At 36.0% G+C, this 14,445-nt stretch overlaps 1 protein-coding gene across 18 annotated transcripts in view; it reads left to right on the top strand.

Moving 5' to 3' along the window:
- The window catches only part of ARID1B (AT-rich interaction domain 1B), a 410,221-nt gene that overhangs the window by 368,248 nt on the left and 27,528 nt on the right, over window positions 1–14,445 (top strand). For 13 of the 18 annotated variants that reach the window (XM_087939034.1, XM_087939103.1, XM_087939088.1 and 10 more), the window contains 2 exons: window positions 5,977–6,083; window positions 6,832–6,990. In XM_087939034.1, coding sequence (XP_087795160.1) covers window positions 5,977–6,083; window positions 6,832–6,990 — 266 coding nt within the window. The remainder of the gene's footprint in view (window positions 1–5,976; window positions 6,084–6,831; window positions 6,991–14,445) is intronic. The other 5 variants (XM_087939114.1, XM_087939108.1, XM_087939107.1 and 2 more) reach the window with 1 other exon arrangement.

Below are 14,445 nucleotides of genomic sequence, written 5' to 3'. Positions count from 1 at the left end.
ATAGCAGTGAATGCATCAATTTTAATTTTTAATATGGCAAATGTTGATAAATGTAAACCAGGGAAACAAAAACTCTTTTATGCTCCTCCATATATTTTTTTTTTAAGTGGAAAGGGGTCTTGAGAGAAAAAAGTTTAAAAATCATTGACTTCAGTGAATCTTTCCCAACTTTGTCATCCTTCAGATCTGTGAATGTGAAGCTGCAGAAGTTGCAGCAATAGCCATAATTGCTGGGACATTCTTAAAGTTAAAGTCCACATATTTGGATGGTACCAGGTTGGAGCAGGTGCAAAGTTGTTTTAGTTGTATTTTTTAAATTTTCTCGAATTAAGTAATTTACTAGGGTTATGCAATGCAAACAAAACAGCATTGATGTATTGGTGTTGCTCCACAGCAACAACAGAAAATAATCCTAGCTCAAGAATTTTCCACCAGCCAGGAAGGCTTAGCCAAGCTACCGTCTTTCTCTTTGATTCTGAACACATGCAAAAATTTTCAGAGACCTCTATATATTGCCTCAAAAAAGGACATTGTAGTTCTGCCAATAATGGTTTAATAGAATTATCCAAAGACATTAATTCAGATAACTGGCACTTTAACTATCTCTCTGTTCCATTAGAGCAACATAGAAGATAAAGAAAATACCCCTCAGATGATCTTGGAAGATAGGAAGCATTTCAAGTAGCCTCTTGGGTAGAAATGAATTGTTATAGGCCTTAGTAATTAAATAATTATTGAAAGAGAAACAAAAGTGGGTATGTATATAACTGCCTTTGCAGTTATAATGCCAAGGAAAAAATGGCGAGCACAAGAAATATTTCATTTGAAAAGAGGAATTAAAATTTTATTTCATGACTATAACTTGATTTTCTTTTCCTTTTCCCATTTCTTTGTCTTGTAGTTCACTTACTGGAGATAAATTTTCATTATGCTTGTTTTAGTAAAAAAAAAAAAGGTATTGCTTAACAATATTGCTGAGTCTGTATAAACTTGCCATTAATGTAATTATATTTTAAGGTAATTTTTGTTCTAGCCACAAACAGTTTCTTCTATTTTTGCTTAAGAAAATTGGCACAAAATATTATATTTGGCTTTACAGCTTTACTGCTGCTCACTTCAGCAGTTCTGTTCCAAGCAAAGCATATCTGCCACTTTGGTAGTCATTTGCCTCGATCCAGGAATCTGTCTACCCACAAAGAGTGTTCAGGCATATTTCAGAAAATATAGGACCTCTAGCTATGAGAACATAGAGAGTTTGTGAATTTCCTATGCTGAGAAAACTATTCGGTGGTAATGTAAAATAATGCAAGCTACCGACAATGGATTTAGATCTCAGAACCAATCTTTTCCTCAACCAACCTTTTCATTTTGCAAAAACACCTGCATAAAGGATTTGTGGGATGATACCACAATGCAGTCACAACATCCTGAGCTGAACTATGAGCCATTGTGGTGCAAAGAGGAGGCATCAAATGTAATGGATAACCCAGGATACTACATTGGAAGTATTATTTCTAGGAACACCATTAGATTGAGTTCCTGCTATAGAGGGAGTGTAATCCCATCCAGGCTAGCCAATTTCCCCATTTTCAAGATCAAGAAAAGGTGAACTGGCAAGCTCATATCGCAATATCTCTCAGCACATTCTGGATTGTGTCCTCCTCTTTTTGTTTTCTGCTATCACACATTACTTCAGCCATTTCCAGACTGCTTGTAAATAAGAATTTTGGATAAGTAAACATGCATACAGTTTTGTTAGATTTTAATATCAAATAGTAGGGGTGAATAGGCTCTTTATAGATTGGCCTCAAGAAAAGAGATCATCCTCTGTCTCAACACTCAGTAGGGACTGGATATATTTGTGGCCTGACTCACTATAAGATAGTTAAATGTGGCATAGTCATCAAAGTGTTATTCTTTAACCAGGGTAAGTCAAATTCAAACCCATCTTTAACCATGAAGACTCTCTGGTGGTTATCAGCCTTCCCTCTCAACCCAACCCACATTACAAAGTTGTACTGATTTGGGGGGCAAAATAAAAGGAAACCCCATGTAAGATCCTATTAATTCTAGAGGGCAGTAAGGGATATATATCTAATGTGCATAATTCAATTGCTGATATATTAAGATTTTTATTGCTTTTAGCAAAGTTGCTTGAGTTGCCACTAGCATTGAAAACATTTTCTGACATCTACAACAATATCCTTATCAGAAGATAAGGGAGAAAACACAGACCGCTTGACTGCAATATAAATTATGTTGTATTTGCCTTTAAGTGTGCTAAGTTTGGTGTGATGTAGGTCATTCAGGACCTTGACCCATATTTTCTTTTCTCAACTATCCCAACTTTCAACTTGGAAAAAGCCCAAGGCTATTTCTTGGAGCTCATTCACTCTCTACAGCAATATTTTTCAGTAATAGATGTCACAGTTATCTTCCGTTTTTACATTTTGTGTCTTTTGACAATTTATGGGCTGGATTGTTAATGTGTATGCACTGGAGTTTGCCAGAACAGTGACAATTGCATTCTTTCACTGCTTGAAACAGGGTCAAAATGATGCCCCCAGCTTGTCACTGGACTTGAAAGCAAGGGGACTCCTGAGACCTTATAAAGAACATTGCAACAAAAGATGGAGAATGCCACAAGAAAGCTAGAATTTATTATCTATTTACAAACCGCACTAGTTGTTCTTTCTCAAAATGACAGTAGCTTTGCTCTACTTGTAGCTGTGGACAATGGATCACAGTACAGATGGCAATTTTCTTGTATCCAGATGCGCTTCATAATTCACAGAGGAAACACATGTGGCAGATGCCTTATAAGCTCTCTTGCTGACTCAGGCAAGAAATAAACCAATTTCAGAGGATATAGATTGCTCATGATTCTTCTTCCATAACATATCATCCAAGATTTAGATTACACTTCTATATTCAGATTGTTCTGCTCTTGTGCAGTCATTCAAATGGTTACCTGAATAATTTAGAAGTAGCAAAAATGTAACAATAACTCATTGTTCAAGCTCCTTTTGGAAGGCTTGCAGCAGTTTTATGTACACCTAATACCGGATAACTTCGACTGGCATTATAGTCTGATTTGGGGTGGGGGGAGTGGAGAAGATGTCAGCCATACTCAAGGTGGTCTTCTGATCTGGAATCAGCATATTCCATTTTGGGAGGGCATTTTGCACTTCTTACTCATTTCATTGAAAATTACACTGGGATGTTTACCTGATCCCTAAGTCCCTTTGTTTTCTGCTATTCCATTAGTTAAGAAGAGCAATATGTTCTCCTTGTAAAGCTGTATTATAGCATTTCAATTTTACTCCCTTTTAGTTTGGTCTTCTTTGGCCTACCGGTACTGGCAGTTCACAGAGCCATATTCAATATATTGCTAACTGTATACTCCTGTGGCACATGCTGGATAGGGTTTTTTTGGCAGAGCCATTCTCCCAACCTGCAGTGAAGTGATGCTAAAAATATTAGCAAATTAGCACCATGAAGCTTGCCAGCTTATCCTCCAGAGTCTTGCTCCTTCTCTCACTGCTGTAATTAAAACTAATTATTTCCTAAAACATAGTAATACATGGATATGTGCAATAATCATTTTGTAGTGGGCAATCTGCAACGTGTTTTTAAAGCTCCCCCTTTCCCTTTGGCTTGTTCTCCCACATGTTGGCTGCTGCTTGGAATCTGCATTACCCTGTTGCAGAAAAGCAAAACAGCCCAGCAACCATAGACTGAAGCTTCTGGGTCTGTAATCACTGGCATATTTCACTAGCTCTTTTTTTTTTTTTGCCACTCAGGATTTTTACATGACTTGTAAATAGATACCAGAATACCCTGTTTGTTAGTGTTTTTAGTGCGATCTGGATCAGTCAGCAGAACCAGAGGTTTTGTCTTCCGAGCTTTGGGACTCGTGCTGGAACCCTTCCTCGGGGAACTTCTTCCTAGCAGAGTAAGAGAGAAGTTCCCTGAGGATGGGCTCCAGCACGAATGTCCAGAAGCTCGGAAGACCAAACCTCTTGTCCCGGTGATCGACCCAGATTGGATGCTGCAGCATTATCCTGGGACATCTATATTCAACTTCATCCGTGAGTGTTTTTACTGTACATTGAAGAATGAATGAAAAAAAGTAACTACTAATAGTATTTGCTGTGAGACTTTGATTTTATAGGAAACACTGAATGAATTACACACACACACACACACACACACACACACACACACACGTTATCTAGTATACACTACAGGTAGTCATCAACTTATGGCCAATCTTTAGTAACCATTCAAAGTTACTATAAATCCCTTGAAAGGTACTGACAACCCAGTTTAAAGTTCATCCTTCCAATGCAGTCACATGCACATTTTAGGCGTTTGGCAACAGCCTGCAACTGGCTTTCATTTATGGGCATTTGCCACATCCCACAGTCTCATGACTGTGAATTATGACTTTTTTGCCAAAAACAGGCATTTACTTCCAATTTTCCACAAAAAAGCTCCAAAAGCAAACAATGGGTTCATCTAATGGCTACAGATTTGCTTAAAGCCGGCAGTTTTGTATAATGACTGTAATGATTCAACTTAATGACCACCACAAAAAATCAGGTTGACACATTTTATGACCATCATGACTTACAACCCTCATGGACTGTCTCCATCACAGTCATAAGTCAAGGACTACCTGTATGGTTTTCAATTATTTCTAGAAGATATTTGTTAGTATAAGAAGAGTTGCTGTTTTTTATTTGTGCTTTAGGGTTAAATACATATAGTCACAACTGTACATCTTGGATTTTATATAGTTGTGTGTCTATGGAGTGCATCCCACAGCCATACTGGTACCTGTCCCTAATCCAAAACGGAATGTAGGAAAAGCATAGGAAAAAGAGAAGGAGAAAAAGCAATGGTCTTATAACTTACTTCTCATATGCTTCCAACACTAGGAAAAAATGAACATTTCTGAGGCATACTTCTGTGATATGGCTGCATAAGTCTTACTTGAACAAGAATTTATCAATATTACACTGCGCTGTATTCCCAACTGGCGTCTTTAGAGCTGAATGTTCATGTCAGCCACTGAGAGATCTATGAAATAATTTACCTGCTAAAGAATGTAGTGCATTTAAATCTATTGCAGGCCAAGCATTTGTTAACTAGAAGGTTGGCAGAGTATTACAAAGTGCTTAGTAATGTAATTGTAAGGATTTCATTCTACTTCCGAAACTGTAATGCATTGCAAAGTCCAATTCAGTGCCTTAATGTATTAATTGTAATAGCTGATGTGACAGCAATTGGTTTCTGTGTCTTTCTAGTAAAGTCCTATCTGATCTGTAAAGAGATCCATAGATACAGGAGTTTCATACACATACCTAGTTTTCTTGTAAAAAAAAAAGGTCTTAAGGTTAGGAATGAGAATAAAGGGAAGAGTAAATCTTTGGATTATCAGAATCATTTAAACCCATTTAAATAAATAAATCACACATTTCTTTTCTATTACAGCCCCAGCTTTCTTGGTCTTCAGTGCTTTAGGGTGCTGTTTTGTTCTGTTCAAGAATGCCCAGTATTTTGACATTTATTGTAAATGCATCTAATCACAGTAGCTTTTCAGTAGCACTGATGTTCCCTAATGAGTCACTGCATTCTGTATGCGAAAATAGTATGACTGATAAAAATTCTCATGAAATTGAACATAGTTATATTTGAGTTAACTCATCTAACACTTCAACAGTGTTTGCCAGCTCACAAATCAAAGATGGGACTAATAAAGTTGGTTGTCATTTTCCAGGATGAATGTGGCATATGTAGCTGTAAAGAATTGTGCAATTGATTCCCCTTAAAAAAACGTTTAATTCATTTTCAAAATCTATTTGCTGAGATACAAAGATCTTCCCAGCTTCCACTTTTTCTGACTGCCTCATGCCATCATTTGGGAGCAGAAGAAAGTTACCCTTAATCATGTCTCTTGTTTTCAATTAGCACCTATGGGTCTTGCAGATTTGATGACTCAAGGCGAGTCCAAATTGCCCGTTCCTCTCAAACCAGATGGAAAAGAAGAAGGACCTCCCCAGCCAGAGAGCAAAAAGGTACTTCCTTCCCTTGCATGCATTCTTGGTTTGGCACAGTAGAACTCTGTTGCTTTGTCCTTCATTCTCTGATTTGAGCTTGCCCCTTCAGTTCTTTCCTGCATGGTTCCCCACCCACCACCATTCATGTGCAATCTATTATTTTGGTTTTATTCTTTTCCTTATCTGGATCTGAAAGTTACTAGTTCTTATGGCATTACCTTGGGAGGTGGGGAAATAAAGCTCAATAAAATATTCGGGGTGTGGGTGGGGTTTCAGTTAAACCCTGAATGGGAAAAAGTGAATCTTATCTTAGCCTTGGTACTTGGCAGCCATGTTTCCTCTGTCTTCCATTATAGCTTTCTGTTTTGGCCGTTTCAATAGCCACAGCATACTTTAATTCTTTGCTTTTTTTTCCTTATTTGATAAAAATAAGATAACCAGCTTTCTTTATTTTATTTTTTTCTCTCCCCCTTTCTTTCTTTCTCTCTCTTTATCTCATGAGGGGAAACCCCTGCTTGATGCTCCATTTAGCTTGATGAAAGCATGGTGGCATAGCAGCTTAAGCTAAGCATCCAGCAATATTGCAAAATTATATGATGAATGTTATTTTAAGACATATGTATATTATACGTTGTGTCTTTTCTCTGTGTGTCTGTTTATATCTCATAGTTAAAAAATGGTCAGTCTGTTAAACTGGATGTATTTTTTTTTCCTTTTTAATAAAGTTTGCCCTGCCTTTGTCCTTTTTTTTATTCCTCTACCACAGGATAGCTACAGCTCTCAGGGTATTTCTCAGCCCCCAACCCCAGGCAACCTGCCAGTCCCTTCCCCAATGTCCCCAAGTTCTGCTAGCATCTCCTCATTTCATGGAGATGAAAGTGATAGCATTGGCAGCCCAGGCTGGCCAAAGACTCCATCAAGCCCTGTAAGTGGCTCTGGCTTTTGTGTTTTTGGGGTTTTTTGGTATTTATTAATATTTTAATGCTTGCTTGTCTGTTTTATAGATTCTTTTGTTCATTATTTATCCACTAAAGGGTTTGTTTCATGTAAGCAGTCTAGGCTAAATTCTGCTCTTGGTTCTCTATGTGCAGCTCATCCCTTCGCTCAAGTTTAGGTAGGAGTTGAGCTTGCTTGACTGAGGGCAAAATTTGGCCCAGCCCAATTTAAAATAAAAGAGTAACAAGAAAGAAAAAAAATGGCATTTGAATGTGTTAAATAAGTTTGCCTTACTTTGTAATATAGCCGATGTTGTGAAGAAAATCTTTCTCTCGTAATGCATCAGCTTACAAAGCATGCCTTCTGTGTTGATCAGAACATTCTGTCTCTGTTATGGGGTCCAAACTCTTAGCAAACGAAGAGGATTTTCAATTGGTCATAAATAGCATAGTAATCTAAAAATTCATTTCTTCTGGTTTAGAAAACATTGTTGTTCTCACTTGTGTGCATTACAGAACAACTCAGATAATAATTTCTGAGCAGCCAAATGTACTTGCCACATTAGAAAGTTATTTTGGGAATGGGTAAAATCTTGCAAAGTGTAAATATAGATTTTAGACAGCATTTTAACAAGAACATTATTTGTTACAAAGCTTCCAGATACCAAAGCTTAACTAATTTTCCTCAATTACTTTAATTTTTATTGTAACATTAAGAAAAATATTTCTGCTTTTAAGAAATGTTTGCTGTGTGATAACATAAATGCTGAAAGGCATCACTAATTTGTTATAAAGTTCAGCAGAGTGTTTTCAACGATGTCTTGATTTTTATGTGACATTTAATAGAAATAGCATGTGAAAAGACTAGAATGAAAGACAATGTATAAAATGAAACATTATTTCTCCGCAGTATTTTTTTTAAAATATGCATCAGTAAAAAAAATGTTTAGAGGCCTTCAAAATCAGCATTCCAAATCTAGCTCATGCCAAATTGCCATCTTTAAAAACTAATTTATCTATGTACTAAATAAAATGAAAAAAAATGCTGTGACACACTCCACATAATTGCTTGTTGTTGGCAAAAAAAATTCATGGAATGTTCTGACATGATGACATGTACGCAAGATCAGCCTTCCCAGATTAGTGTTCTCAAATGTGTTGAGGTTACAACTCCGGAATTCTGCCCGCCCATCCCTTTCCTTACTGGGAGTTCTGGCAATTGCAGTTTCAGCATACTCAAGGTAATCCTTGACATACAACCACAATTAAGCCCAGAATTTTTCTTGCAAAGTAAACCAGTTGTTAAGCAAATTTTGCATCATTTTACAACCTTTCTTGCCACAGTTGTAAAGTGAATCACTGCAGTTGTTAAGTTGGTAACAAGGTTGTAAAATGAATTTGACTCCCCCACTGCCTTTGCTGGTCAGAAGGTGATCACAAGACCCCAGAATACTGCAACCATCATAAGTAATGAGCCAGCTGCCGAGCATCCAAATCTTGATCACGTGATCAAAATAAGTGTGAAAAATAGTCACTTTTTTTCAGTGATGCTATAACTTCAAAGGATCACTAAACGAAAGGTTGTAAATCAAGGATTACCTTTAGTTCATGGAAAGGCTACTTAAACTTTATAGAGGCAAAAAGGGCTACTCTTTCTTCCAGACCTGTTTCCTTGACATCTTTAGGTTAATTGTAATTTCTAGTTTTTCAGGTGAAGCTTAGGGGTATGTGATATCTTGGAAACAGTACTTCAAATCACCTTCTTTCTCTCTCTTTCTCTCTAAATTCTTTCCAGAGAAAATACAAATGCAATTAAAAAGGCCAGTGTAAAAGATCATTGTATTTTTTTTTAGATCTATGGTCATAATCCAGTGTAAAAACATCTATTACAGAAAGGAACTGATGAGAAGCAAACAAATAGAAATCACTTAGCATCGTTTGAATCCTTCAGAAAAATTGGCTTTGAATCTCAGAAGGCATCTTTCTGGTGTATGTTCCCTCTATGCTCAAAAGTAGTTATTCCTAACTGGAAGTCTAAATGGCAGCTCTACAAACTGTGGGTTGTTAGATGGGGATACATTAAGTGCACAGAATGTCAATCCTTTAAAACATTTTTTTGGAAATGTAAAAGATCTTTGGGGAGAAAATATGCATCCATGTGCTTTTTCAGTTATTATATATCTCCAGGGAGAGTATTAGAAATGCATATTTCTGTTTCTGTAATAATTAAAGAGAACCACTTCAGATTTTTTTGAAAGAGGAATTACCTTTTTATTTTCAGATGAAGTAAACTTTGCTATGTTGTAGAGTTTTTAGAAATTAATTCAAAACTTTAACAAAAGGCAAAGGAAAGGACTTGTGAAAGGACATAGGAAAGTAGAAAACCTGGGTCACAATTGTCCTTTGATTTCAATGGAAATTATTTGAAAAAGCAGTCTCAGGCTGAAGTGCTCATGTGAACATCACTAGATATATTTGTATTACTCAGTAATACCCTAGAAGAGATGGGTGGAACCTAAATTTAATCAATATTTGAATAAATATATTTCTAAATTAACTAACTTCTGTTTCCTACCCGGGGAAATACAAAATATATCTTTTTTGCAATATGCAATATGATGGTCACAATAAGGACCTATTAATTAATTAATACAAAAATTAGAGTAAATACATAATATCCTGAACAGTTTAATAATTACAATTACCAATTAATATCAAAAGCTCTGCATCTAACGGATGAACACCTAATATATATAAAGAGTATCAAGTGTTTGCAGTTATGTAATTATAATTATAAGTAATAATTAGGGTAACAATAGACACACAGAATAATCAGCAGCTGGGTTTGTATTCTGTCAGCATTACATTTTGGACAGTCCAAATAACATACAAATTCCAAACTGATGGAAAATAACCAGGACTCTTACAGTGAGGAAGATGCAGTATTCACTGCAGGATGTTTGTAGATAAAAATAAAATCTTTAAAATGTATTCTCTTTCTAATAACTGTATTTCCTCTAGACAGTGTGTCACATTGTCACAATATACAAACTTTAGCTGAAATGTCTTGCGTGTACACATGCAAAAACTGTAGCGCAGTGTCCTTATATAAAGAGACTATGCAAACTTGGGTTAGTAGAAGTAGTTCCGATTTAACATCCATAATTGGTTAACTTAACTTGGTTGTTAAGTGAAGAGATCACTAAGCTAAACCATGACTGTGCTTATGATCTTACTTGACCTTTCCTTTGCTTTAAGAAATGTATTACCTTTACAGTCTGCTTTACAGACTGTAAAGGTAATAAATGTGAGGATTTTTCTATTTATTTCATTTCATTTTCTATCCCACATTTATTATTATGTATAAATAACTGAAGACAATGAACATTCCTAATACTCCTTCCTCTCTAACCCTAACCCTGTGAAGTAGGTTGAGCTGAGAGAGAGTGACTGGCCCAAAGACACCCAGGCAGTTTTCCATGCCTAAGGCAGGACTATAGCTCATAGTCTCCTAGTTCTAGACCAGCACCTTAACCCTTAAATCAAACTAGCTCTCATCACCAAACTGGGTCTCATCTCATAACAGTGAACAGTCGCTAAATAAGGCAGTCATTACACGAAGATTATCTGTAAATGCAACCCCAGGTGTATAAATTATATTACATAAAAAGATGCAGAAATATTATACCCATTAAAATTATAGCGTTGAGCGATATTAAAACTACTGGATAAAATATACTAGATGCAGAAGTTACAAGTTTTATCTCCTCATATTATACCTCATTTCCATTGAAGAGATGGCACATTTCTGAATCCTCCTCTTTCTCTGTGTTTGGCCAAGCAGACCAAAACCTGTTGTAGGGACCTGGTGGTGGTCCTTTAACAGGGGTCTCCAACCTTGGCAACTTTAAGACGTGAACTTCAACTCCCAGAATTCCTCAGCCAGTTGAAGTCCACAGGTCTTAAAGTTGCCAAGGTTGGAGACTCCTGCTTTAGAACAGCTGAGGGTGGCATGCAGGGCAGCACTGAATGTGGCCCTATATGATTTTTTTGCCAAAAATTCTTAATAATTTTTCATTATGCACCAGGATACTTTTTTTAACCCTCTCAAAAGTATTTATTGTGTATCAAATAAATCCACCTGTGTTTGTTATTTGTTCTTTATTATTTACTTCAGCATTGATTGTTAAACTGAAGTTAGTTTATAGTTTAATAGTTTTAGGGTAAAATAAACCTTATAAAATAAAAGGCTTCCCTTTAAGGGAAGATGGACTTTCCATGCAGTCTGGCCATATGAGGCTCCTGTAATTTGTGCTTGACTGAACAGTAGCATGTGCAAAATGTGAAATTTTAATGTGTTTTGCTGTAGGGCTTAAGCAGTAGAAAATCAAGTTTTCTATGGGAAGATTTCCCCTTTTTTCTTCTCAAAGTTAATATTTCATTTTAAAAGAAAATTGCACCACTTCACTGTGCTTGACAGCCTGAAAGCTCCTGCAGTGAGAAGTCCTTCTGTACCTTGTGATGTTTTCAGATTAAGTTGTCACTTTGTGGCCTGCACCATCTCATTGAAAAGTGACTTTTCTTTATGTGTGTAGACAGTACAAAATGTCCAGCAAAGAAAAGATTTTAAGCTACTTTCCATTCTTGGATGATTTAGTGTTGTAAGTATTTCACTGTGTAAAATTGAAAACCTCTATTTGGCCATTAAGTCTGAATGTTCCTTGTAATAGGCAATTGGTTCAAGAGCAGAGTGAAAAATTATTAAGGATTGTATTAAACTTAGATAACATTTGTGCCATTATAAAACATTGATATCACAAGTAAGGAAGTACAAAAACTAATGAACAGTACTGATATTAGCTGCAATGATTTGTTGATCAGGAGGCTATATGTTCTTGTCAGGTCTCTTCTGAATTATTTTTCAAAACAGCACAGTGAAAATGGATTCCAACTTGAAAGTGACCTTTTCAAAAGAACATTAAATATCTGAAACATAGCTAGACTGCTTTTTGTTTCTTTTTCAAAGCAAACGGTTTTCTTAAAATAAAAAAAGCTTGCTAACATAGTGGTTTGAATGCCTGATATACTTGTATGAAGGAAATAGCATCCTTCTGAATTAAGAAATGCAACCACGTTGTATGACACCATGCTTTGTGCCAGGACATTCTTCTACTGCAGTTCTTTATTTGTATCTAGTAAAGCAAATTCAGTTGTGTTAATTAATAATTGTCCCATAGTTAAATATGCTAAAAGGAGATCTGACATTGTCCTTTATTTCACAATGTGATAGACACTGTTACAGCCAGGAAGCATTACAGTGAATAAATTAGAATTCTGTGTGTAAGGTAAAAAGCTTTAGAGGCAGGCTGATTTAATTAATTAAAAGCCACCGACCTAGTCTACATAAAATGAAACAGTATACTTCAGCAGAAGAATTCTAAGTTTATTTTAAATCTCCTGTGAAATCAATGTGACCTAGAAATATTTGACTGCTCATTTTCCTGCTAGAAGCTTATACTGCCATCTAAATCATCCAACAATCATTCTGCCAAAATAACAATAATAGGGACAAGCTTTATATCACTTAATAATGGCTAGAGGATGTAAGATGTTTAAACCATTCATGGGGAAATGGCCTCTGACTGGCCTTAGAAATATTGTGATCACTTGAAATTGAAAAATAAATCTGGATCTAAATATATAGTAAGTGTCCATGCTTCATTTTCCAAATTTTGGGTCTTTATGAAATTGATAATCCAGTTTTGTAACCAGCTGGAATGTACAGGCAGATGTGCTTGAAGCACATAATTACTCATGTTCTCCATATCAACAGGCTAGATAACAATTATAAGTATGCCAGGTATGGGAATGGAAACTTAGAAATTCTATTCATGGAGGCACTGGAGCCAACCAAAATTTTGGATTAAAGGAAATTGAATAGGTTTTTTTGTTGTTGTTTTTTACTGGAACAAACTGGAAGAAAGGTGAGTTCAAGAAGATAGCCACTCCATCTTCTTTTTCAAACACCTACAAAATTCCATAGAATAACACAAGGCTAGAGATAAAACTGTTTACATATTACTGAATGATGTAAGAATAAGCTTCAGTCCCTGGATATGGATGGCAGGCTACATTCATCACCATGCAATGCTTTAGTCCTGGGTGCAGTGGCATAGGGGTTAAGACACTGATCTTGATGACCAGAAGGTTGGCAGCTTGAGACCCAAGCATCACATGACAGGGTGAGCTCCCATTCTTGCCCCAGCTCCTGCCAATCTTAACAATTTGAAAGCATGCAAATACAAGCAGATAAATAGGTACCACTTCAGTGAGGAAATAACAGTGTTCTGTGCACCTCAGCATATGGTCGTGCTGGCCACATGACCAGAGAAGTGTCTTCAGACAATGGTAGTTCCCTCAGTTAAGAAACAGAATGAGCACCTCTTCCTATAGTTGGACATGTCAGGACAGGAAACCTTTAAGTTTTTTTTTAATCATGGGACACAGTACTCTGCCAACCACTGGCTTCATAGTCAACCCCACATCCAACATTGCTGCACCATTAATGTAGGCAATAATGTGTGCAATTCTTTTCAGGCCAAAAGCAACATAGCTCTTGGACCATCTTCCAAATAGTGGACACGGGTAGGTTAAAAAAAAAAAAGCAATATGAAAGCAATAACTAATTCTAATCTCATTTGATTTAAACTCAATTATAATCCAGTTTCTTTAATTATAGATAGGTTAGTATTCATCATGTATTTAGTAATTGTCCCCTTTTTCTCCTTGCCTCTACCTGTAACATAGAATTCCTTCTTTATATTATCACAGTCAGGGCAGTTTTAGATTACTCTGCAAGTCTTTAAATAGTTGTCTAAAAATAGTCTTTAAAAAGCTAATTCATCCTGAAAAAGAATACCACGTGCTTAGTTTACAATGCCAAATGCACCAATTTTTCCAAGAGTTAAAATTAGTAAGATTTTTTTTTCTTTTTGAGATAAAGTTACAGGTCATATCTGAGGAATTCTTCTACACATGATAATAATCAGGATAGTGACATTGATGATAGAAAAAGAAGTCAAACAATAAAGAGGAAATAAGATCAACATGAAACTTTGGCAAATAGTAAATAGCTATTCTGATATTTCTTAAACATTTGTTTTTAAGCACGTAGACATAATAGGGATGTGGGATAAAAAGGCATGTGGAAAAGAAACTCTGCAATGAAGTTTAATTCAGCTGTCAAATCCAAGGTTAATAAATCAGAAAACAGTATTTAACTATATGCGGTTTTTACATATGAATTAGGAATTACGGTGAATAGTAGTATGAAGTTACTGCCAGTTGTCGTTTCCTTGTTTGCTTCACGAATGGTGTGAAGGACTAGATTTCTCTTCATTCTAATTACAGCAGAACTGATTTGAATGTGAATGTTTGAATTATCT

The sequence above is a fragment of the Pseudonaja textilis genome, chromosome 1, assembly GCF_049901715.1.
Source record: "Pseudonaja textilis isolate UNSWEBS1 chromosome 1, rPseTex1.2, whole genome shotgun sequence".
In the NCBI taxonomy this organism is placed as follows: Eukaryota; Metazoa; Chordata; class Lepidosauria; order Squamata; family Elapidae; genus Pseudonaja; species Pseudonaja textilis.
This window is presented reverse-complemented; position numbering and strand designations above follow the sequence as displayed.